This window comes from Haemaphysalis longicornis, unplaced genomic scaffold (assembly GCF_048455015.1).
Source record: "Haemaphysalis longicornis isolate Haplotype H1 unplaced genomic scaffold, Haemaphysalis longicornis Haplotype H1 scaffold_32, whole genome shotgun sequence".
In the NCBI taxonomy this organism is placed as follows: Eukaryota; Metazoa; Arthropoda; class Arachnida; order Ixodida; family Ixodidae; genus Haemaphysalis; species Haemaphysalis longicornis.
In genome coordinates, this window is record NW_027526343.1 from 537,650 (window position 1) to 563,185 (window position 25,536).

General features: G+C 46.2%; 1 protein-coding gene across 2 annotated transcripts; it reads left to right on the forward strand.

Annotated features, from left to right (window-relative positions):
• Positions 1-378: 378 nt before the first annotated feature.
• Positions 379-22,237, forward strand: LOC144177838 (uncharacterized). Of its 2 annotated transcripts, none has more exons than XM_077705422.1 (5): positions 379-455; positions 8,045-8,150; positions 8,987-9,241; positions 10,309-10,377; positions 17,525-22,237. In XM_077705422.1, the coding sequence occupies exons 2-5, from the start codon at positions 8,063-8,065 to the stop codon at positions 17,593-17,595; spliced, it is 483 nt and encodes a 160-aa protein (XP_077561548.1). In that variant the 5' UTR covers positions 379-455; positions 8,045-8,062; the 3' UTR covers positions 17,596-22,237. The 2 variants fall into 2 exon arrangements, with proteins under 2 accessions (XP_077561548.1, XP_077561549.1); XM_077705423.1 differs by lacking the exon at positions 379-455 and adding an exon at positions 4,428-4,559.
• Positions 22,238-25,536: the final 3,299 nt, after the last annotated feature.

The window sequence follows — 25,536 nt, forward strand, 5'->3', positions numbered from 1 at the left end:
GGGAGGCACTCCGCACCGTTACAGGCCAGGGAGTAAGCCGTTTGACTCGCGCGTACTAAGGCACGGTCGTAGCCCAATGAATAAGACGACGGACACTACCGCTGTGTGGTCTACCAGACACAGGCTCCAATCCAGGCGGTGCCTGTGAGATTTTTTGCGATTGTTAATGGTATACACTGACGCGAACTGACATTGTGCGATCCTAAGATGCTCCGCACCTAAAAAAAGTTTAGCAGGACCCACTTTTCCCGGACAAAGCAATGGTGGCGTGCACAGCGCATCCGACTGTGACGACCGCTCATTCTACCGCAGCGCCTTATCTCCCCTCAGCGGCCAGGCTGCGAAGCTCATGAGGCTATCGGACGCGGACAACTGTGAGCCTCATTAGGACGTCGCTCGGCGCGTATCGTGCTTTTGTGGAGTTTGCTTCGTGGAGGTGGGAGTTGTTTTTACAGGTCAGTACTAGCGTGTTTTTTGCGTTTCATATTCGCATTCTTGGCGGTGAGTCAGTACTTCGTTGGTTGGGTGCAGGAATTCACTGATGGTTCTTTTTCCTACGCCGTGAAATGCCAATGACAATAGTTTCTATGGGGTGGATCGCACTCTTCGCAATAACAAGTAGACAATGTCGTCGCAAGTTGATTCGAAAGCACTGGGTGGTGTAGGTTAAGCCGCCTGTACATGCAGTCAGCTAACGACAAGCACTCCCACTATGGTCTTGTAGGTATCGCAGTGAGATGCGGCATTGGGGCGGCCATCGATGGAGGCAATGGTGAGGCGCACGCATTTGGGCCTAAGATGGGCGCGGTCCGGAGAGGCAGCCTTGTTTGATGGGGCGTACGAACACCGCGTCATTTTTTGGTGTGTACAGCGTGTATCTTTGGCGCTCCATGAGGTGTTACAGCATGTCTATTGTTAATATGTGGGTTTTATTGTGATACGCAGTTTTTTGAATTTACCACTGACTTGCACAATAACATGAAGAGAAACTAGCAAACTGACTGTGTTTTTTATTTTTCTAAACCTTTTGACCATGTAGCCCATTGCCATTTAATCTTTAAATTGTCCGCCGTTTGACTAGATTCTTTAACATTATCTTGGCTTCCTTTTTATGGGTGAACATTTCACGCCAGTGAATGATTATACCTGACCGCTATCCCCTTTTACTCCAGGTGTGCTTCGAGGCAGCGTTCTTGGTCCCTTATTTTCTTAAATAATAATAATGACTTGCCTTCATGCGTCACACATTGCATGCGCCTTTTGCTTGCGACTTGTGGGGTCATGGATTTATTGGAAAATCCATGACCCCACTGACCACGTAACGCTTCAAAAAGACCTAAAAGAACCATTGCTGCATGCATGGTGGCTTGGTGGGCGTTGTTAAACAAAATAGAAAAAAAAACGAATAAAGGGTTGTGAAGTCGGCCAGTTCTCATGGAAGAGAGCAAGCAGACTCTTGAGCAGAAGTTATGGATTCAGCGTTGAGTTTTCCCTCGAGGACGTGCACGCTGTTGTCACATGGGAAACCATCCGTAAAGGTGCTCAGCAGCGCTTGGGCGATACGTCACGTGTTGGTTCTTGCTTTCCCGGCGGTAATTCTGTGTGACACGTGAAATGGCGCATGCCGCATTGCTTACATACTCCGCGATAACAAATAGACCGCTATAACGTGACATAAAGCTTTCTACACAAATCGCGTTTCCTTAACGGAGTCCATAAACGCATTCCATAGACATTTACAGCATAATGTCGAAATACCATGTGAGGATGCGCAGGCGGGCTAAGCGGCAGCACTCTTGGACGAGGCACAAGGTCGTGGCAACCAACACCTCGTGGGGCATTGAGAAGCATAGAACTGGGTTCTGAAGAGTCCGTGGTGTACAAGCGTAGACGAGGCAGAAGAAACTGTAGCCAGTTGTTTCATGCTTAGGAGTTTTCTACGCGTAGGTGATCGATCATAGTGAGCTTCCGCTCCGCCTTGTGGGTAGGCTATCTCATTGTTGTTGCCAAAAATAAAGAAGCCGCCGAAAAGCGAAACAAAATTAAACATGGGGGGGGGAAGAGACAACATTCACGCCTTTCTAGAAACTGACATGTACTTCATAAATGAACCACATCCCTACATGGCTGATGTAAAGTGGGGTAGTAAGACAACGTTTTGAAAAATGTGTGTGTTGCCAATAGCATTACGGATGCATTTGCGGTTTATTGTTAGCGGGCTGTATCGTTTCTTATTTTCTTATCTAAGTTGATAGTCCAGCGTGTGCGTTGGCTGCTCCCCTTTTTCCTGTTTTGCGTCACTTTGCGCAGAATTTTTCTGCACCTGGAGGATCATTAATAAAACGCCCACATTCCTTACTTCATTATGGAAATAGGCCGAATATCTGTTATTCCTAGGCTGGCCGAATCGTTCTCCTCGTTCGCGCGGCTACAATGCCGACTTGCTGTCCTGTATGTCCACTGTGACGCTGTTTTGCGTTACGTGCCTACTCCTGTGCGCTCTCACATTTATAGGCTGTGGGCGGCGGAGCGGCCCTGTTGTCATGTGGTGCTACCGTTTACTATTGGGCGAAGAATTCTTGCATTTTTTTGCATTTTTCTGCACTGATGTCATGTATCCTTTCAAGTGCAGCTGCATGACGTAAGTGACAGGTGATGTCACTTAACCGGCATTTCGAATACATCACTTCACATGAAAGTGGTGGTAATCTGTGATAAGGAGGCAGGCTACGGATAGACTTGAGAGGACAGTTCTTTAGGTGAAAACACTCCGTGGTGAACTTCGCCCGCGAAAGTTCTGATAAGGTCCTGCCCTTTTCGAGTGGATGTGTTCCGAGCGGATGTCGCCCAGGTGCTTGCCCTCGTTTCGACTGCTGGCATTGGATTGCTGGCGTTGGCAGTGGTTTTGCAATCGAAGTGTGTCATTATGACCAGGACGTACGTTGCGCACGTGTACACAGCCACGTGGAAAGAAAAAGCTGTGAGGTAACTGACTGAAACATCCGTACGAAAGTCGAACAGAAATAGCACTCATTTAAAAAGGTCGGTTTCATGTACTGAGTTATTTAACTCAGTTTCAGTGAGTTTCTTGAGAATTGTGATGGGATCCTAGATGCAGGCATGCGAATACATTTTTTGTAACTTTGTAGAGCAGTCTCCAACTGGTAGGTTAAGGAGTAAAACGCGATTGCGAGAGCAGGTAGAAAGTAGTTCGTCTCACCTGTAACTACCCTCCCCAACTTAAATTGAACAGAGCAGCACAACGAAGCACAAAATACTGCAGTTTTCTGTCTGTTATTACGGCGACAGCACAGAGCAGCCTTGAAAGCAGTTCTCACGGCTCAAGCTGTCATCCAGGCAAAAAATAGAGTATCACGAATACAACAGCGAAGGTCATACGCGCGGGCTGCTGCACAAGTGCAGTCTTGAGCTGCACCAACTATCGAGCAACAGCCGAAGGTTGAACTTCAAAGAGTAGTTATTCTGATTTGGAAGAAATGCTCTTAGTGTAACTTTGCCTCCTGCGGAAGCACGTGCTAGTAATTTCTAATCCTCCCCAAAGCAAAAACTGCAGGCACTCCTACAAAACATGTAACAGAAACACTTCGTACTCCCCGAAGACGTCCTGGAGGCACTCGTATCGAAAAGCTGCTGTGATGAATATTTTGTGAGGCGCAGTGAGCAAAATAAAAGTTCAAGTACTTTGTATCTGCCCGGTCCGCCTTTATAGATAGCGACTTGATGGTGGCAAACGGCGGAAATGGGGACCAGCGAGCCAAAAAATTGTTAGGTAGGGACGGTGCGCTCCGTCAGGCTGTGCTTAGTTTAATCCCCAACGTCACCAGCTTCGCTCTGATCGCAGTGCGAACTGTAATTGCACGCACAAAATGTAGCGGTCGGGCGGTAAATACCGATTGTACTGATGATTACCTATGATACCTGCGAGCACCGATAATTTACGGTTAATTCCAGACCCGCTTCTTAGCTTCTAGGACTTAAACCTTGTAAAGCAGTTCCAACAGAGTATTCCAAGTGGGGAAGCGCTGTCATTTCACTGCGGTAACAGAGTGTTTTTCGAGCGAAAGGAGCACTAATCCGCGCGAACCTTTTAAACAGCTGCGGTGTTTTTACCCTGACTGTAGCCACGCCTAAAGGAGCTCTCTCGGGGTAGCTTCCAAGGCCAAGAAAGGGCAAAGTTGTGTATGACAGCCGTCCCGGTCATGCTGGCGGTGAGAACCGCAGTTACACTAGGAATATATTTTACAGCCCCTGGACCCCTGCCGAAGAGATGAAACCTGTTGAAAAAAATTGCCTATACCAATCCGGCCACCGGTCTTGCTCACTTGTACGCAACTAATACCATCGCGTAGATATGTTCTCTGAAATCGCGATTGAAATAAGTTGCACGGGACATTTTTGTTAGGTTTGTCGCCGGCCCTTCTGCCGATGTCGACTATAGTGTACAACGTCCACATCAGATTACCTGTAGCTACTTAATCCAGATCGTGAATTCATGCAGCTGTTACACTGTCTCCACAGAAGCTCAGGGCCAATCAAAAGTGCCTGTAAAATTTCTGGTGCACGCTCGTTTGTTGTGTTGTTTTAAAGATGATACGGTTTTTTGGTAACTTGAACCCGAAAATTTTAGTCTGTCTGTCTGTCTGTCTGTCTGTCTGTCTGTCTGTCTCTAACTTGATTCAGCTACCCGGCCAAAGTGAAAGAGAAGATGCACAATGTGCTTATATACCCAAAGCAAATCTAAACATCTACGTCCGGGGGCAATGTTCATACTTGTCAACATTGTTGAACAAGAACAAAACATTACGCAAATATGAGGCAGAAACCCCATGCATAAGTGGTACTTGCAGTGTTTCTTTACAACAAATTCATGAATGCAGGATTTTTGCCAGAAAAAATGCAGTATTTTACTTGCTATCGCAAAAATGACGCATCTACTGCATAAAAAATTTCCTCCAATCCACGTTCTGAAGGCGATTGGAAAGCAAAGCAGTAAACGACACCCACAACAATTGCCAATGAGGCGCCACTTGAATTCATACACGTGGCTCTACAAAGAGTAGAACCAGAGGTTCTGCCAGCCGTTATCTGGGATTTGCGGGGGCGGCGTCCCAAAAGCAGCTGCGTCCGCCACGGCCGGACTAGAGCGGCGGACGCCGCCGCTGTAGCCCGGCCGTGGCCAACGCTGCTGCGTTCGGGACGCCGCCCCTGCGAATCCCGTTACCGCCGCTGTAGCCCGGCCGTGCGTCCGCAGAAAGAATACGGAAAGGAGCGTCTTTCGAAGGGTGAGACAGCGGAACCTAGCCATCCTGATGTGCTAGCTAGGGGCTGCACCACCACGCGACACAAGCGCGGGCACTGAAACCATTCGGAATGTGAGCTTGGTGACTCCCATTTATACCGATTTAAACTAGTTAGTTTAGTAAGCTTGAGAATTGCGAGACAGCTGAGGAAACATTTGTAATCGCTATTTATCAGAACCAGTTGCTCCTTCGCCTTTTGTAATACCTGTTAAAACAGAACCGAATTTGTATTCACCAATTTAGAAAACGGAGTCCCATTCGTGGCAAGCAGTGCGCAAAAGCTACCGTCTCTCAAGCGGCCAGATGTGTGTATGTGGTCTCTACATTTTGTTTTCCCGCCCTGCAAACCAATTCGTGAGGTATCTTTGCCGTACGATCACTTGATTCCGTCGAGTCTAGGTTTTTGATTTGATTGTAGGGGTTTAACGCGCCGACGCAACGAAGGCAATGAGGTGCGCCGTTGTGGAGGGCTCCGGATTAAGTTTGACCACCTGGGGATCTTTAACGTGCGCCGAAATCTCGTACACATGGGCGTTTTTGCTTTTCGCCTCCATCCGAAAAGTGGCCGCCGAGGTCGGGAATCGAACCCACGACCTCGTGCTGAGCAGAACGTCCCGTCTAGGTTACCTAGAAAGAGCTGTCAAAAAAAATAATCAAGCCTTGCGAAGGAAGCGCGCAATGGTCGTGTGGCTGTGGCAGAACAGGCCCAAAACATCCGTCGCGAAAGCAGACGACAAAGCCGACGGAATGGATCCCGCCATCGCGCCCGCCGGGGTGAGCAGGCTCCGGCGCGCGGGGAACACTGGGTAATAGCGGCCATTCCCCGCGCCATCTCTACTGTGCTCCGTGAGCGAGAAAGTTCAACGGTCCGTCGAAGAGAGCGAAGTCGGCGCTCCTATTTATCTTATTCCGTGTTCGCCTCCAAAAAGTGCCCTCTACCTCCCCGGCCGCCGAATCAAAACCAGCGTCTGTCTCCCCTCCTCGTCTCCATGTGTGTTTGCGTAGGTTAGTCGCTAAGACGATAGGCTCTCGGTCCGCTTCTCTTCGGGCCGAGGTTCTATTCCTGGCTGTGCCAGTAGTTTTATTCAGGCTGGGTGGGAGTTTCTTGTGGCGCACGCCAGGGTGGAGCTGTTGGCTGGTAGAAGTAGAAAAGCTTTGCTTTAAAACATTCACTACGTCGCCTGCTGTCTCCCGCGTAATTAGACCTTCTAACGGCATTTTAAGAAATCAAATGGCAACAGTTACGAAAGCTAGATGGGTTCGACGTTTTGCTTGGAACGTACGTGTTGTAGGGAGACATGGTTCTATAAACGTTGAAGTAGGGCGCCTAGATTCTCTTGCGTCTCCGCCGTACGGCAGCGCTGACATCGAGGCACCCTGTCTGTACCAGTAGAACGCGGCAAATTTAAATCGACGTGCTCAAATCTCCAGAGAGAGCGTTTGAGTGTTTGCTCAAATCTAGAGTGGGCGCGACGGGAGAGGAACAGCCTGATAGGTGAGTGTGAAGGCGAAAAGAGGCATTTACTTGGCAAATGTTGACGAAAGACTGTCCCCTTACGTTGACATTTGCAACAAAAGGGGCAGATACGGGGCAATTTTTTGTTATACCACTCTTACTAAAGGCTTTGCAACAAAATGGGAATGGACGACGCGCCGAATGTTTCTCCCATTTCTCGGGATGGGCTATATAAAACAATGCGCGCCAAGTGCTTCGATGGGAATCAGCTTGAATAATAATGAACACTGCTGCTTCGTGAATCTCCCGACAGCAGTGTGTCGTGTATCTCCCTCTTGCGCTGTGTTCGTTATTATTCAAGCTGATTCCCATCGATGATGTACCAACTAGCACCGACCAGAGGCCCTCTGCCTAGAGCTTCTTCGTGTTTATTTTTTCTGATTCATGCTATGGAAGAAAACGCGCTGAATATTTCTTGTATATTATTCTTTTTTATGGGCTCCCGCTATTAAACGCGTGGAACGCTGAGAAACGCGTTCGCAAAGTGAAGCAGGTTATAGACGTTTTTTGCAGACGTTTTTTGCAGGGAGGGTATGTATATGGTGGATAACTGGATAACCGGGTTTGTCATAAAACAGTTTGGCATCGCCCATCCCTGTCCAAAACGATAAGAAGGCCAGTAGCTTTCCATTGAGAAAAGGAAGAGGTAGTACGGGAGTGACAACCTTACAAGTGATAAGTTGTCTGTTATCTCACCTTCACAACAGGAGAATTGCCCGGCACCGACAAGCCCGCGCTGTCCGCGTCTAGAGCGCACATCTTGCGCTAGACCTTTTTACGCATGCTTTCCTACGCACACGTATTATTGCTGGCGATTCATTCGTGGGAAATGGAAATGCATGTTAGATATATCTGGAGGGGAAAACGGGTTCGACAGGCTACTGTAACCGCTATGACGCCGCAATGAGGTCATCCAGGCACCCTGGTGTCGTATAAAGGTTCGCTCTGAATTATCTTTAGTAACTCCTAAAGGTACGCACTGTTCGTCCCCTGTAGCCTGGAGGTAAGGTTCTTAGCAGCAAGAGTAGTAGAGCTAATGTATCGGTTCAAACGCTTACGGCATTTGTTCATGTTGGCGAAGGGGAGATTTTTCGACGATTAAATTTATTTTCCTATTGCAGCGCTCGCCCTATCAGATGCTCAAATTTTCCATTGCACTATACAATTGTCTGGAAGGAAGGTCAACCACATTTTTGCTTCCTTGCAGGCTTCAAGCGGGCGTGCGATGGGGAGGCTTTCTGTACTCGTGGGGACAGCTTTTCTGTTCTTGACATGGCTTCTTGCGTGCGGAGCCGGAGACACAAGCATTGATGGTATGTGAACGCTCTTTACGAACGCAGAGCTCAAAGTAAAAAAAAAAATTGTGCTCTGAGGTGTTGCTTCACACCTGTACACAAAGTGTTGTGTTGGGAAGTATAAATGCATGAAGCTCTTTATCTGTATTAACTAGGACACGGAATTATTTTTATACGTAAGCATACGTCGCTTAAAGATTTTGACCGGGGGTGCGTTGTGAAGCACATGCCCGTGAGTGGATTTCAGCATTGGAAACAGTTGAAATGACGCAAACCTAAAAGTAAAATCTGGGTGTCAGGTCACGGATGCGAAATAGTAAGGTGGTTCACATAGAATACTCAAGGGGAACGACCGTACTTTCTTATCACAACCAACATACGTAATCACATGGTACACATAAAAATAAACTGCAAAGATGCATGCCCAGGGATGTTTCATTTTTGACATTTCGTGTGCTGCTTGTTGGGCTTGCATCAGGATGTTTACAAACGGAGAACCAGCATGACGCAGTTCTTCTCCAGTTGCATTTATAGCTGTAACAATTGCTGCCAAAACCATCGATCGATTGTGTGTAAATACGCTACATAGATAACCACGGTATTCTCTTTTTGTACTAATCAAAATGTAGAGTTCCAATATCATATTCATAACTTTACCCTCAATCTGTTATAGGCTGCTAGTTGTGTGTCGAATTTCGGTCTTTTGAAGTGGCCGTGATGAATTATGATTAATCCCAGTCACCAAAGGGTAGACGTATACTTATAACGTTACTCGCTTTAAGAGGGGAGTACCGTATGTTAAAAAAGCACGTTAATAACTATTTTTGCGCTCTTTCTATTCTTCTTCATTTAAGGCAAGTCAGGAGACGTTGAAGGCTACAAAGCGTACCCATTTAGGGAGGTCTACCAGCCAGCCCCTTCTGCCACAGTTCATAATGTTACTAGTCGCCAGTGTGCAAGAAACTGTTCCGAACAGGCTGAACTGGAATGCAAGCACTTTCAGCACTGCGCCGCCAAAGGAATGCAGCGTGGAGTTTGTGAGTTCTACGTGGGTGACAACATTCGTCTCAGAACTCGGCCCTCGGATGAGTGCACCATCTACACAAATGGTGAGCCCTGTGGTGTAGAGGCTCCTTCGATGTGAAAATAGCAATAATGGGAACTACCAGCTCGATAAACGATTGACTTGCATACGCAAACCCATGCACAAACAAATACAGCAGTGACATGTAAAACGCAGGGTCATTTAATATTTTACAATGTGATAACTATGTGTGCACGCACCGAAAGTTACGGCCTTCTTAGTATATAAAAGACGAATTTCTGAGGCCCCATGTCTGATTCATTTAGGTTTGTGATGTTCCTATTCACTAAACAGGGGGTCATGTTCATTTTTGAGAACATGCAGATTTGTACTGCTGCAAGATTTACAATAATTAACAAGGGTCAAAAATTCGGTATGATTTAAAATATACGGCAGCGAATTTCTTTGTGAGAGCACACCAATAGCCTAAACGAAAGTGATGGCAAACAGCTTGAGGCCTATCGAAATATTTTTTGTGACTATTTTTGTGTTCGAAAAAAATGTTTGTGGTACTGTAACCCATGTTTCCTTGGCCCTGTTTCTTTTTCTGTTTGGTTTTAATAATCTGATTCTTTGCTTATGCGTGTACCGGTCATATTTTAAATGTTCTACTTAATATTAAAAGTACATTAAGGAAACAGTACGAGTATTTGTTGCATGAATTGCGGGGTTTTTTCTTGTAAATACATGTGGGTAATACCAATAACAAGGATGATTATGTGAGAATTGTAGTGCGTATAGACATTGGCAACTGTGCGCTCGCGTCACGTTTAATGCCGCGTGCCCGAAGTGGTGTTGTGAACGTATTATTATCTGCTGTCTTTACTAGCAGCTATTGTGCATGATGTGTCCTCTGAAAATCGAGCCCACATAGAATGCGTGTGGCTGTGAGCTACCTTCGCGTGCGTTGGCAAGTTAAGTATGCCAAAACAGTGTTTTAAGTTATCTACGGAGCTGTAAAGACGTTTTGTGCAGTAAAAGGCCAGTAAACGTTATCACGGAACTATCTCCTGGTTTGGATGGCGAAGACGGTTTGTCGGCGTGGTTTATGTCGGCTGTAACTGCGACCCACATTTTTTAATTTCATTTCAGATGATCCTGCTAAACATGGAATCCCTCATGGAGCATCAGTGCACGATGGAGTCTCGTCTCACATGACAGGTATTTTCCAGTTTTTTTGGCGTAGCAAAAGCGGTTACGGACGCACAATGTACAGGCATATTTCAAGTTTCACGTCGTGGCGGTTTATTAATGATCAAACGAAATAACACAATCACACTGTTAGAATCAATGAATGAATGAAATCTTGATTGACAACAACAGGTGCAGTTAGGGCACCCACCAAATTGTGCACACATTGGGGCCCTGAAAATAGAAGGAGAAAGGGCGGGGGTGATGTTTGAGAGGATACATTCGGCGGTCAACGCCTGCGGAGCGGGCAAATTCCCACAAAGGAAGCAGCGTCTGCCGTCTATTCTCGGCTTTCATCTTTGTGTTCAGTCATGAGGTCGCTCAGCACCGGGCGGGAGATACTTTAGATGGTTACCCGGACTCTCCCACAACATGTGGTGCACACTGGGCGTGGCTCTTGTGGAGCAGGAGGTGCAGATACGAACTGTGACAGGTTGTTTACTGTGGCCAGCATACTGGTGGTACTTTGGCACATAGGCGCGTCACTTGTCCAGCGTATCCTGGGTGAGTGCGGCTTCAGCCCGTGACTTTTTAGTAGCACTTGCACGACACATGGCAATTCACCGGGCAGTGGAGATGAATTTGGCGGTGTCTATTTCCGCAGCGACCGTGGGGATGCGTGCCTGGCCGCGGCCTTGGCTTCTGTGGGTTCAGAGAAATATCGCGCGAATCGTACAGGTAACACTAGGTCGGGATGGAGTTCCTCGGTCTCGCTCACGAAAGGGTAAATGGTCTCGTTGCCGATCCCGCCTGCGTGTCCCGGCACCTACTCCACCCGCGCAGCTATATGTATTGACACAGTCTTGATTGAGGAAATGGGTTTGTTTACAGTGATGAGATCCAGGAACAGGTGAGCGAACAGATCGGGAGGCGGCTGGCCCAGACCCAACCTCAACCTCCTCTTCTACTCATCAACAGTGCCCTTGACCAATGCCTTTCTTTGTGAACCATAAGACATCCCTCGTAGAAGCTCTCTGTAACACTTCCCCGGTGCGAGGCAAAGCTAACCGAGCGAGTTGAAGTTGTCGCGGTTGGCAAGGTTTCAGCCGGGCGATGTGAACAACTTGAGTTTTGTGGGATCGACGGTCTTGCGACGTCACTCTAGCGATTTCTTTATTCAGGTGACATAACTTTCGCACAGCTAGAAAAGGGCCTGTGTCGGTTGATAAAAACTGGGACAAACCACGTTTGCGTACCTGCGTCGACCGGTAAAATGTACGACGCTGGTGCGTGTCGTCGGTAATATCGTGCCTTGGCCTTCGCCTGAGACGTCAATGTCCGTAGTCGGGCAAGTCGACGTGCCTCTTTAGCACGACAGAGAGTATGCGCTATAAAAACATCTTCATAAAGAGAAAAGCGCAGGATAGTGTCGAGGAAGCTGCTTGGCAGTCACATGTATAGAAAAAAGAAGGGTGCGTATACCATGACACCGTGCTTAGCGGTATTGTAGGCGTTGATGATGAAAGGTAACACATCGTCCGAGTTTTTGTGGTCCGAGGAGACGTACGTGGCCAACATTTTTGTCAGTCTGCGAATTGTTCGGTCAGTCAGGCCATAGGGTTGTGGGTGATACGGTGTGCTGTGTCAGTACCGTGATCCACAGAGACGAAAGCGCTCTTCTACCACATCCGCTGTGAATTGTCGCCCGCGATCACTTATAACCACGTGGGGTGCAGCATGGCACAGTATGATGAAGTGCAGAAAAAAGTGTGCGACCTCGGAAGCTGTAGCAGATGGCAGAGAAGTCATTTCCACATTGCTATCAGATAATACACACACGATTATCCACCGATTGCCTGCTACCGACTTGGGAAACGGCCCAAGCAAGTCAACTCATACTTTTTCAAAAGGGGACGTAGGTAGACCCATCGGATGCAGAGGCCGTAAAGGAGGAACTTTGTGATGCTTGTAGCGCTGGCACACCTCGCATCTGGTGACGTACTGAGGTGATGTCCTGAGGTGACATCGTCGTGCATAGCATGCAGGACGACAGGGCGAAGTCTCTCAGGAACGACAAGCAGAAAACGAGCACCACCCGAGGAATAATTCCGTCTCCAGAGCAGACCATCTCGGACGAGGGACGGTGAAGTCGGCGAGTGAGACGTTTGTGCGCAGGCGAAAAATGGCTGCAAGCTGGCATCTTTTTCTTGATCTTCCTAAAACACGAGCGCACCGGGCAGCGTGTTAGAGATGGAAGCTAAGAAATCGTCTAAGAAATCGTCATAGTGCTTATCGTCAAATGGCTGCGCTTGTTGAGGCACGCGGGACAAACAGCCACCGTTGGTGTGGTGGTGTCCGCTCTTGTAGACAACGGTGAAATCGAATTCGTGAAGCCATAAAGACGATGATGTAATGTAACAGTGCAATAAACGACGAGGGACACAGAAGAAATTAACAAGAAGGGCGCTGACTCGCAACTGGTATTCTATTGGAAAGGAACACAAATTTAGAGCCAACACGTACAATCTGATGTGGTGAAAACCGACGAAATTTGAACCCTCTGATAAAACCGCGTAAAGGAGTGAGAACCGCTCACAGAGTTACGGGGCATCTAAAAAAGTTTTCCCTCATCGTACAGCGTCAGAGAAGGCTGGCTTATACATCCGTTTCGACTCTTGTTGATATGACAAGCTTCAACAGCTTCTCGTGTCAGCTGGTCTTTATGTGTGAACAAAATGTCACATTCAACAAAACACGGCTTGCAGCCACATGATCGGCAGTGTGCTGATAAGTGGAAGAGGTGTCCTTTGTTAGATTACTCAATTGTTCCTGCAGGCGCGTGTTAACACACCTAGACGATTGCTCAATATACACTTTTCCGCAATCGAGGGGCCACCGGTACACAATACCCGTACGACAGGGCACAAACCTATCATCGTGATTGATGCTGCAGTATCTTTTTGATTTTTTCGGTTTGTTATTTATCTTTCTGTGTATGGCCGGGCAAACACGGCTAAGCCTGAGTGTACATAGAATGCGACATTTACCCCGAATCTCCCTGCTACATTCTTTATACCATGTGATAAGTGGTGCACGTATGAAACGACTGCTATTTTCTCCTTCCTTTTATCTTGTTTTTTGCTGCTGGTCCGGTTTGCGTTTGAGAAGTTTCATTAACCTCTCGCAGGTTTGCCCAATGGAGAGAGAGAGAGAGAGAAAAACATCTTTATTTGCCCTTCTATAAAGGCTTCTGCATTGCTGGGGAATTTTCGTGGTTGCCGACTTCTTTAAGCTTATTAACCTGGGCCTCACAACTGGCCCCAATCTCATGCACACACGACTTTGTTAAAGCTAATCGAAGCGTGTTTATTATTATGCCGTTAACATTTTGGAATGGGCGGATCTCCGGTCTAGGAGTGGCTTCGATGATCGGGGGCTATACCAAAAACATACTGGATCATGTATGTTTTGGATATAGTCCTCGATCATGAAAGCCAATCTTTGGAAGGGTGCCCTTACAAAATACCTGCATGAAAGTTACATGCAGTTTGAAAAATTTATGCATGAACAAATCTGCCGACATTCGTTCTGTTCTTTATTGTGCACCTACTCGTGCAGAAAAAAATCCGCACAACTTGGCTTAGAAGTATTTCTTACGTAGGTCCTCAAATAATATTACCAAGTCACTGTGTTTGAGCACCTAAGCATGTGCAGACCCGGCGACCATTACGCTAAGCTATGCTTGACGCTCACACAACAGGCATATTTTTACATAGAAATAAACCTTTTAATTTCATTAAAGATAAATTATCTCCTCGTCTGTCCCTATCGCATGTGGTGACAACACATGAGCAAACAGGATTTGAGTGGCTACAGTGCCAAACCTCTTGGCCTCAAGTGAACTGATGAGAAACGTGTAGAACATCTTCTCAAACAAGATTAACATTCTTATTCAGTGGAACCTGCGAAAATAAGGGGAATGTATGATTTCTTACTTCTATTTCGTCTGGAAGGCAAGATTAGCGCAAGCTTCGTGTGAACCTTACCCCCGAAAAACAGTCTCTCCACGTCGGCAGCCTTAGGCAGAATTTCCACACCTCATATTTAAACCCACACCACGTACGCGTGAGGAACGCTGGCGGACAAAACAGCGCAGCTAGCATGGTAGCATTACGTTCTGCGCCACCCGGGATTCTATATATTGGGCGAGAAGTTGTCGATTCGCAAAAAAGCGTAGGTGACGGTCTTCCGATACATGCTACTTCTGCTAATTGCAAAGGGGGGATAACCAATGGCCCCCTCCCTTAAAGGGGCCATGCAGACAAAACACAAGTTTGGTTCATTCAAAAGATTGCCACGTTAGAATCATACCGACACTACTTTTAATGCACACTTCGCTCAAATAAGTTATATAATTGGGAAAAAGGGAATGGCCATGCGACCCATTAGCTCATTTCCTGCAACTGAACCGATGTGTCACATGCTCAGCTGTGTGAATGGATGAGGCAGGCAAAAGCAAACGCAAACGAGACAGGGCTTATAAGCTTGCCGAAGGAGCTATTTGCGCTTAAATGTAATGCATATTCATCTTAACGTAGTAAGAATGTTGGAGCAAACAATTGAAGGTACGAAAATAGACGTAAACATAGAGGTACCGATGCGCAGTGCTGGTTGTGTTTGCCGCACTGTGCTTTTTTTAGCTCCACAGCAGCCCGCCTCTTCGTAGTTGTCTTACACGACACTGGCCAATCGGCGTAAACGACGTTGTCTTACGTGAACCTGTTGGTCAAGCACACCGCATGTTTCACGAAACGATTACTTTCTACGGTAAAAATTGGGCCCATCTCCCCGCGAGGGGGACTCGAGTAAATGCGTCGCATAGGGGGTGGGTGTATTGCGTTAACGTTTAGTGTTTGGGGAGTTGGTGGTAGTGAATGCGTTGTATCAGCAGCTTCTTGACGTAGTTTGAATGAGTCAAGGATATAAGGCGCGTTCGTAGCCTCCCATTCTGTGTCGGCTTTGTGGCGCAGTTGGAAGAGCACCATGTACATTGCGTTCCGCCCGCAGGGTCGAGGGATCGAAACCTGGCGCCGGATAGTATTTTTTTTTATATAGTGTAGGCGGAGGGGTGCGGACTGCGACTACGGACGTCAACGCGGGTGACATCGTGAGTTACTGAAATGCTCTGCATTTAAAAAAAAACATGTCAGGAGCAAATGCGGTCAAAAACAAAGCAAAGGCGCACAACGGTCCGCGCGCTGACTATGGCAGCGCCATCTGGGAGGACTGACATTAAGCAAGGCTGGAGGGCCTAATGGCGCACTGGAAGCCCTCATGACAGGGCAGACGTCACAACAACCAGAGGGATAAAGCGAGCTCCGAGACCGTACGAATCGTTAGCGCTGACGTGTATACAATTCCCATGGTTGCCAAATCAATTGTATTCAGCCTTTTAAAAAAGTTATTCCGTAATTACTTAACTAAAACAAAAAAACTGAAGCAAAATTGTTACAAATAATTGCCTTAGTAAATAAAACTAGCTCTATAAAAACTTTTAGTGTAATTAGGCTATAATTAGCGAACAAAGTGTAATTGCGTAGTTCAGTTTTGGTTTCGATTTTCTTTAAGTGTACTAGGAACTGGCAAGGCCCTTCCGCGTGCCCTGCGCAGTGTGCGTGCAGTCTCCAGCTCAGATCTGCGTGCGTGCAAGACGTGTACAGCTGGTACAACTCGGATCCACGCGCTGAGCAAGTGCCTCCCCGGGCGCTGGCGAGGCTGTTATTCGTTTCTTCACGTTAAGCACCCTATCTATTGCTCCTGAATAGACGTCGGAGCAGCAATTCCGATCTGACCTTGACTACCGCAAATTCATACAGGCTACGGAGTGGCAGCCAGCGATCGTTCCCGTTGGAAGAGAAATAAAAGGAGCTTTTATAATCGTTCGGTTCCAGTTGTTTTATTCATGGAACTTCTTACAGCTCTCCGTGCTTCGAACTTTCGCGCAGCAAACTTTCGGGTAGTTAGAACAAAAAACAGGTAAAGAAATGCGGTTTTGTTTTTAATCAGTTACAATAATAAGTCAATGTTCTATCCTCGCGCGCTCTGTGCGGCAAATTATTGCCCATTCAATACTGCCCATTCCGTCCAGCCAGCTTTCCCTTTGAAGTGATGGAAAGCAGCTAGAACATGACGAATACAGACAGAAAGAGAAACGGGACACGCTGCTGACTGTATTTCGCATACTCCCTTGGCATGCATTCTGCCGCTCCGTTGGCCTGCGATTGACCGCGCTCTTGCGTTCCTGTGCTTCAAAGGGCCGGGACTCACCGGCAATATCAGCGTTGGCCCATGCGATAACATTTTTTTGGTGTCAATAACGGTTTTACATGCAGCTAAAGCCACAGTTCACTTCGTTTGAAAAGCATTGAGCGACTCGCAAAATGCCACAGAATGGCAAATAAAGCGGCACAGCGCAAAAATGCTCGGAGATCATACGGAGATTCATTTTCTGTGCGCCCCAGTACGGATCAGCTGATCCCTTGGCGTCCTCGCGCATGCGATCAGTCGCATTCGAGCTTGCGCGAAAGTGTTGTGTGAGCGTTGCTACATCTTGTTCAAATAGTCTCAGTACATATAAGTCACACGCTAAACCAAAAACACGCCCGTTACCTACCCACAGGAGATAAACTGCTCAATGCTGTCGATGCCGCCTACACAAAATCCGCCTGGCCAGCGGTCCGCCATATTACAATTATTTCCGGCTTGCTTCGCTAGCCGGACGCGGAAACGCCACAGTAGCACGGTACCAGATTACAACCCATCGCTTTCGCCGTTTTCAGTAAGCAAAAGCTCAGCTGGCAACCTTCAAATCGTTCTATCATATCTGCCACTGTGTGTCGTACGGTTCCAATGCATTGACTCAGCGGCGCGCTTTCCCTCTAGAGTCAGTATACCAACTCTAGGGCAACAACGCACGATCTGGCGGGTGAATGTATATTTTAGCATAACGATTAATTTCTCCGTAAATACGGCATTGTTTGCTGCCGGACAAGCGCTGGGGCAATATAAAACACGAAATCTTTCGTATAAAACAAGCTCGTATTTTGTCTGCATGGTCCCTTTAAGCGCCAAGTTTGGCCGGTTTTTCACGAATACCGTTTATTTTTATCACATGCAGGGCCGATCCATCTCCTGATCCTGTTGACCATCTTCGTGGCTACCAGGACGTTCTGGAGGACCTTGGTGTAGGCGCTAAAACGAAACTTATCCGATGATTGATGGGTTAGCGCATACCTGTGTTTTGTGGGTTCTTAATGGGGAGATGACTACAGTGTACCACAACAGTCGTTCAGATGGTGTTTTGTAGTACCGAGTAGCGCCACAGTGTGGTAAAAGATATTTTGTATTGGTACCGTGCATCGCAACAATCATTGAGAAATCATGTTTTGATGGACTACTTTTTATGCGGTCCTGGTGATCTGATGTTTTTGTCAGCCTTGGGGGTAACTGAATTCTCATGTAGTACCAGAATACTCATACACATTAAAAAGAGCAGACCTTATTAACACTATGTGTTCAAGCATCTTGTTGCCATGTTACGGCTTAATTTACCAGCAGTATTACACAAAAGTTGCAGACAGCTGTTTTTTGGAATATAGAGAGCAGACAGCTGTGGTCTAGTGAGGGCTTTTTTCGGAAAAATCTAGTGTTACAAAACACACCTGAATGGGATGAGTGAGCATGAACTCAGTCGTTGGGACGTGCAAATAAAATGAGTTAGCAGCACGTATCAGGTATTCAGCAATGCAAGTAGCAGACATGCTATAATACAAAAGTTTCCTCACACCAAAAACTTTTCCTCCTAAGGTTGTATATTGTGCTTCTTTGTTTTTTTAACCCGGGATCAGCGTATTTACTTTTATAGACACTGTGATTTGTGGTTCAGGTAGACAAGCTAATTTCGGGATTTTTTTTGCGGTGTCCATAGAAATGTCTGCGATTAGGCAATTGTGATGACGTGTTGGCTACAATGACGTTTGGTACACTGTTAAAGCATATCGGTTGTTACAAAATGGACAGTCAATCTCAAGAATTGCTAACGAGTCCCACTTGAACCTTGTTAGATTAACCTGCAGCAGTTTTTGCAGCTATCCCTCCCTCATTTTCAGGTAGCCTGTGAAAGGTCGTGTTTTAAAGACCGTGGACGATACAGTGTATTATTCTGATGGCGTGCTGATAAATCAAATAACTAAACGAGAATGCTGAATCAGTAGGCTAAAGGCGGTGAAATGTCATTTATTGCAGCAAGGTTTGCTCCTTAGTCCATAATGTTGAGTCAGTTGAATAAAGCAGTTTTGTAGAACGGTTCGTGAAGTTTTGTATTTGTTATTTTTACTTAAGGTAATCATATATGTGATCATCCGAATCATAATTCTGCAAGAAATAGGTAGGGCCACCTAAGGTTTTTCTATAGAAATTTAGTTTTGCTTTGATACAAAAAAGCGCGCTGAAACCTTGTTTCCTTCAAAGGTGTTTATAGTGAAAGTGTGTGTTGTGAAGCATCTCATTGAAGCCATAAACACTGGGCATTAGTAATAAGCGTATTAAAAGTGCTTTCATTGTGATTTTCCTGAACAATGCTGGTTTTCCCACAATTGATATTTACAGTGCATGTGTTCTTCTTAGAATGGATTTGTGATATTTTATAGTTTTCCTGACGAATAAAGAGAAAGAATAAACGTTTAATGGAGCGAACGGTAATTATTTTGTTGCGGAACTCAGGCGGTATAACATTTAAGATGGTAGCGAACCTGAACATAGACACATAAACATGCTTCATCCATCAACATCGAAACATAATCTTGAAACAAATGTTCTCAAATGGTCTCCCTAGCCAAAGGAAAAACACTAGGCGTATTTTAATACCCGAAGGTAAGTATATCTATTCATTTAAGTTATTTCTTGAAACAAACGGCACCAGTTTCATGGGAAATTTGTGCTTCATAAGATGCCGTAAACTATGCATATAAAAAAGTCAAAATGTTATAGTAAAGCAATACAAACCTCTCGTTAGGAAATAGCTGGGATACATCGGCATAGGGGGTGTTACTTCAAAATCCCAGAATAAGCAAATGAAAAGTGTTTCGCCTTTTCAGGGAAGGTACTTGAACCTTACACTGGAGATAGTTTCAGAAGGAAAGGCTACCAAGGAACACATAATCCCGCGTAGTGTCAGGGAAAGGAAAAAACACAAATATAAGCTATTTATAAAGTTATTAAATACCGCAAACCATACGACAAGACCTTAATATATTTGCTTTAAAATGAGGCACAATAAAAACTACTTTTGTTATGATTTTGACCAACTTGCAACAAAAATTGCTACAGACGGTTAAAAAAATTAGAACTAACAGAAACATTTGCGGCATTGTCTTTACTTTTTCCTATAACCATTATACTGCATTTTTGGTGCAAGTTTTTATTCTCGTAAGACCGAAAAAACTGTTGCAAGAAGACGCGAGTTTGCCGCGTAAGAAAGAAAAAGAGAGGAAACTGCAATTTTGACTGTGGAGATAAGCTCTGATAGCACAGAGGGAATAACTACAATGCTTTGAGGTGGACGTTGGAGAGTTTGAATAGTACAAGAATGAGAGAGAAAACAAAAATTAAATATAAAAAGACGCCATGAACTGCCAGAAAGGAGACTCGAAATAGAAATTTGAGTAAAAAAGTAGACTCAATGGTGCCAACACACACACAGAGAGAAGGCTCTTTATTGAAGAAGCAGGGAAGTTTGCTGGCGTTTACAGTCGCCTGTACGCTTCTCTGCTGAGGACTGGGGATGTAAGAGTAAAAGGCCCGAGAAAGAACTGGGCAGAGAAACACTTAAAAAATACCGTTCGGGTGCTAAGGCGCGGTGTCGGACATACACGCGTTTGTTTTTTCTTCCGAGCTTGGGCCAAGTAATTTTCAATTTTGAAATTAGGCCGATACCACCCAAATTAGAGACGACACTCCTTATAGCTTGGAGCTGCTTCGAGGGACAAGTCAGTGGTCCTAAAATAATCTTGAGAGTTTTTGGTCTTTGTTCTAGACCTTCCATGTTTTCAAGGAAGTGGGATCTCGGTTCAGGCCGCACATTCTAATAATATGTGTTCAACTGTTTCGACACAAGCACAGTTATCACAGTGAGGCTTTGGCATCGCTCCAAGGCGAGATAGGTAACTATTTTCGAATACAAAGTTCAGCCGTAGACGATGGTGTAACTTTCCAGGTTACGAGGGAGCTGTCTCCAGAGCCTGGGTCAGTCGCGTGTAAAAGGCAGCTGGTATTTTGCAGGTTATTCCATAAACGGTTGCTTTCGGTCACCACAGAGTGGGGAACCATGGTGCAGCTAATGTTTTCTTAAAAACACCTTGCGGTATTTGCAGAAAACCTTCATGAGCCATTTTGTCAGTACTGCGTCCAACAGAGCAAGCAATGTGGTCACGGTATGAGATGTAAAAAGCTGTGATTTGGTGGGGCAAAAATTTACTTCTCCTTAATAGAGTTTGCAGAGCCTCTTTGGAGTCCGTGAAGATAATTCACTGGTGAGGAACAAGGCGCAGGAAATAAACGATTGCTTTCTTAAAGCTCAGCTGCTGTCGAGGATGTTTGTCGCTCCAGACGAAATGAGAAAACTTCACCAATTAGTGCTGTGTACAAGCCAGAGGAAAAGCCCTGCTTGCATGATAATCCATCGTTAAATATAAATGTATTTGCTGAATTCGTTCTATGCATGTGCCAATAGCGTAAACGGGACATAACAGTGGAAACGCGTTCACACGTAGTGAAGAGCAAATTTCAGAAAATATTGTTTTTCTACTGCGGAGTCCCGTAAAAATAAAGCAAAAATTTCGTCCCTGAAGATGGATTTTCATTGGTGGCTCAGAGTCCCAAAAAGTACACAACTGGAGCCTTGCTCCTCGTCGTTAACGAGTCTGGCAGCATTCTGCTGTTCGCGCCACAGGAAATCGCGGGTAGGTACACAATTGCTCTATAGTGTCGCGCAGAGCGCACCTGGGGCTCGTTAGTGAATTCTGCCACCCTATTCTGAACTTGAAGCTTCGGGTGTAAGCCATGTTCCGGCGCAGGCGATGGAATACTCATTAAGGCGCATTGTGTAGGCCGGGTAGAAAATGGGGATTTGCATAGACGGTCAGATGCAAACAGAGGTGGGTATCTGCTGTTAGGGTCCTGACATTTCGACATTTGCTCAGACTACCCAGTTCAAAAGGTAAAGGCCAATATCACTCTTTAGATTAAAGGGCTTTCCGAGCGACATGTTCGACAGTATCTTTCATTTCTTAGCACCCGCTTATGACAGGTTGCCCGTTTTTGCGTGCATGGGTTGGGAGAGGAGGGTGGTAAAGGGGGGGGGGGCGCTCGCGGAGGTATAGGTTTCATACCCTTAATGATGACATGTCCGTTGTGTTTGCTTGAGGTTAAACGTGGCCGTCAAACAACCCAATGCGACCAGTCTGGTGTCATGTGTGGTAGAGTGGAGTCCGATCGGAGAAGTCTCCAAGAGTTTGTCTGGACATTCGTTTAGCCTGTACAATGAGGAGCCTACGTGAAACCTTGTTTCATGTTCGTTGTAAATGACATCTTTTAAAGACTTGTTGCAAATCGCCTTCTATGTTCTGTCAGTTTTTATGTTCTCATAGCAGCGCCTTCGGGTGGCATTGGTGACTGACTGTACGGTTTTTATTGTATTTGTATTGTGTTGGATTTGTATTGTATTATTGTATTTTATCGTTTTATTTACCGGGTTTCTAATTAACCGAGTGCACTGTTCCCGATGCTGTTTGACTGTGTACAGCCACTGAATAAAGCACTACGTATTTATGGCGCAGGGTTTTGTTTCTCGTCTCTGTGAGAAAATTCAGTGTGTAGAAAAGTATTATCAGCAAGTCTTAGTGAATAATTATTTGCTTTTATTGTGTGTTTTCTTAGTCCTCGACACTCTTTCAGCGTTATTAAAGGTTTGGCGGCGGTTCTGCAGTGACCATGCTTGAAGCAGATTAGATATCCCCGCTACCCATTCCCCAACAATTCACGCGCAGTGCACTAGACACTAAGCACTTCATGAAGTGAACACACTGCCCGAAGCAACCCAAATCCGCGAGGAGAGCGCACACCTTGCCCAGGAAAAGCATGCTGTCCGACAACGTCTCAACTCGCCCACCCCTACCCACCCGGGCGCACCAGCACAGGCAAAAGCACAACCAGAGTCCCTAAATGCTTTACTCTGGCACAACGTACGCTTGTATCGCACTCCAACCCTCCCTCTCTCAAACGGAAACTAGAATCTGATCAACCTCCCCATGACTGCAAGCTCTGTCGCCACCATGCAGCAACTTCGTGCAGACTGCTAAAGACTTTTCTCATCTTTTAAAGACAAAACGACTGAGCAAAATACTTGCGATACAAAAATCCATGCATAACCTTCACGCCAAAGTACTTGAATGAATGGGCAACATCACCCAACTGCCATTGACCACAACCTCTCCAATTCGAGAACCCTGAACGCCCCCTTTCTATTATACGAAGGCTTGACATTAGGCTAGTAGGGTAGGCATATTTAGCACTTCAGAAACACCACAGGGACACAGACGGAAGACGTGACAAACTAGAGCCCTTCCTAGTGATGGCGACCTTAACCAAGAACACTGAACGCAATTTCGTGTGGCAACGAAACCATCGTCGATGCCGAAACAAGCGGGTATTCTGTAGGTGCTCCTAACCAAATTGCCTGAAATCCCGGATTCAATAGCTTTGCAAGAGCCGGGTCCCGACATAAAACTCCTCAATTACACTCCCTGTCTAAACACTTTGCTCAGGTGACTACTCTCATTCAATGCAACTGCAGTGTAGAGAATCACAAGTTAGAGAATCTTAGAGAATCTGAAGACTAATTCCCATACTAACAACAAGCATCCCTAATGATTGCCTGGTGCTGCACAAATCCAGCACCGTATGAGCAGCTACTTCCCAAGTTGCTGGGCATCAGAAAGGTAAACAAGGTGTCCTGTAAGTTGTTGCACACAAGCAGCGCCACATAAACCAACAGAGCGTACTTCCAAGCTTCTGGCCACCAGAAAGGAAAACTATGTACCTCGTCACTTGCCACACAGGGCCACCACCACATAACCAACGAGGCGTACTTCCAAGCTGCTGAGCATCGGAAAGATAAACAGGAGGTTCTGTAAGTTGCCGCACAAAAGCAGCACCACATAAACGAACAGAGCGTACTTCCAAGCTTCCTGTCACCAGAACCGTAAACAAAGCACCTCGTCACTCGCCACACACGACCAGCACCACATAATTCAGTACACACCGGTTTTATATCAGTTCATCTACACCGCTCATTTCACTGTCACTGCAGTCACTGGAGCTGCTAGAGTCATAACCTAGCGGAATCACGACATTGTCGATTCTGGTGTCGATTGCATCATCTCAAGACGTTCTTCCGGGCCCAGTTTTCGCGAGTAAGGAGGAAGGCGAACAGTGTCATGACCAGTAACTCTGGCCAGGGCTTCAATTCGGTACCCAAAAAACTTGTGTTTGTTCTCATTAACCAGCCGAAGGAGCTCGGTCTTCAACTGGTCATCACACCACGGGATGCTTTTTGTAGTCAACCAAGACTGAAGGTCGGCCTCGCGCCACGACGTCGAGGGCAGCTTTTCGATCTGAACACTGTGGTACGGAGCATTGTCCATGACAATAACACTCCGTGGCTCAATGTTGGGTAAAAGGTGTTCTGCGAACCACTCCTCAAAGTGTGGGCCATCCATTTCACTGTGGTAGTCAGTGGAAGCACTCGTTGACGCATGGAAAATGAGACATGCCCTGTCCACAAAGCCCTTCTCATTTCCAGCATGAAGGAGGATGAGCCGACCACCTTTGCCACTTGGTGCACGAAACGCAGTAGGTAGACCCTTGCGAAAGGCGTCTTCACGGGATGACACAGTGGTGTCCTCCAACACCGTGCCCTTGGTGTGGCCAGCATTGACCCAAGTCTCGTCGAGGTAGTATATAGTCCTGCGAAAATGAAGGGAATACGTGTCAGTTTTTCTTTGGGGAGAAGGGTTAGTAAAGACAGAGAAGGCACTTATTGCTTGCACCTAACATCATTCTACTACGCAGGCAGGTATGTTTAGTTTTTGTTGGCACCGCAAAACACCAAAATAAAAAATGTTTGCAGAACGTACACCACCCACATGGCTAATGAAATCCACTCACTGAGTGTTATCCATACATTATTATAACATGTCGATGCATACTTGTCCCTTCACTCGCTCAACCAGAATAGCATGAAAAATACGAACAAGAGGCAGGGATGCAGAAAAACGCCAGGAAAAAAATAAAAGTGAACGCCAGTATGCATGCGGAGGGATGTTGATAAGTAACTCCCAGCAATAAAAAATTTGGCTGTAGGAGAGATTCCATCGTTATTTTTTCTTGTTACATTTCAACTGTCAAAAAAGGTTCCATACGAAATTTTTACTTTAATCACCGGAATTGACATTTAGCTATCTGTCCGCCAAATCGAAACAGTAACCACTTACCGTTCCTGCTTTCGCATTTCTCGAATGGTCCGCAGAAATGTCCGCCGTCACACGATAATTTCCACCCTTTCCAGAAGCGCAGAGTTACGTTTTCGCTTCCGAAAAGCAAATCCAATGCCATTCAGAAGCCGACGCATCGTTCTGACACTCATTTTCGGTAGCCCCATGTCGGGGTCGCTGGTCACATCGCTGAGGATGTTTTCTGCCTTTGGCGCCTCGTTGCAAATGAGTACTGGTGCACTTTTCGTCAGAGAGCAGCAAGGGTGAAGCTGTCGTACCGTTGTACTCTTGTCTTTCCTGTAACTGCAGACGGTTTTCAAGTAAAAAAAACGAAGCCTTTTGCGCTTTGGGGACTTCAGGGTGCCACGCAAAACCTAATTCTTGAGGTGTGCGACCGTACGCTCGCTTACGCCGGTAAGCTGGCTAACCGAACGAAATGCGGAGAGCCCTGGTTGCGTCAGTTTTACTTTGGTGTACGCGTTGCAGACAACTTGCTTGGTATGTTGTGACAGCTTTTGGTTGTGAAGCTTTTTGAAAATCCCTTGCGGCGAACAAAGTGGCAGGCTATCGGACGGAAAAG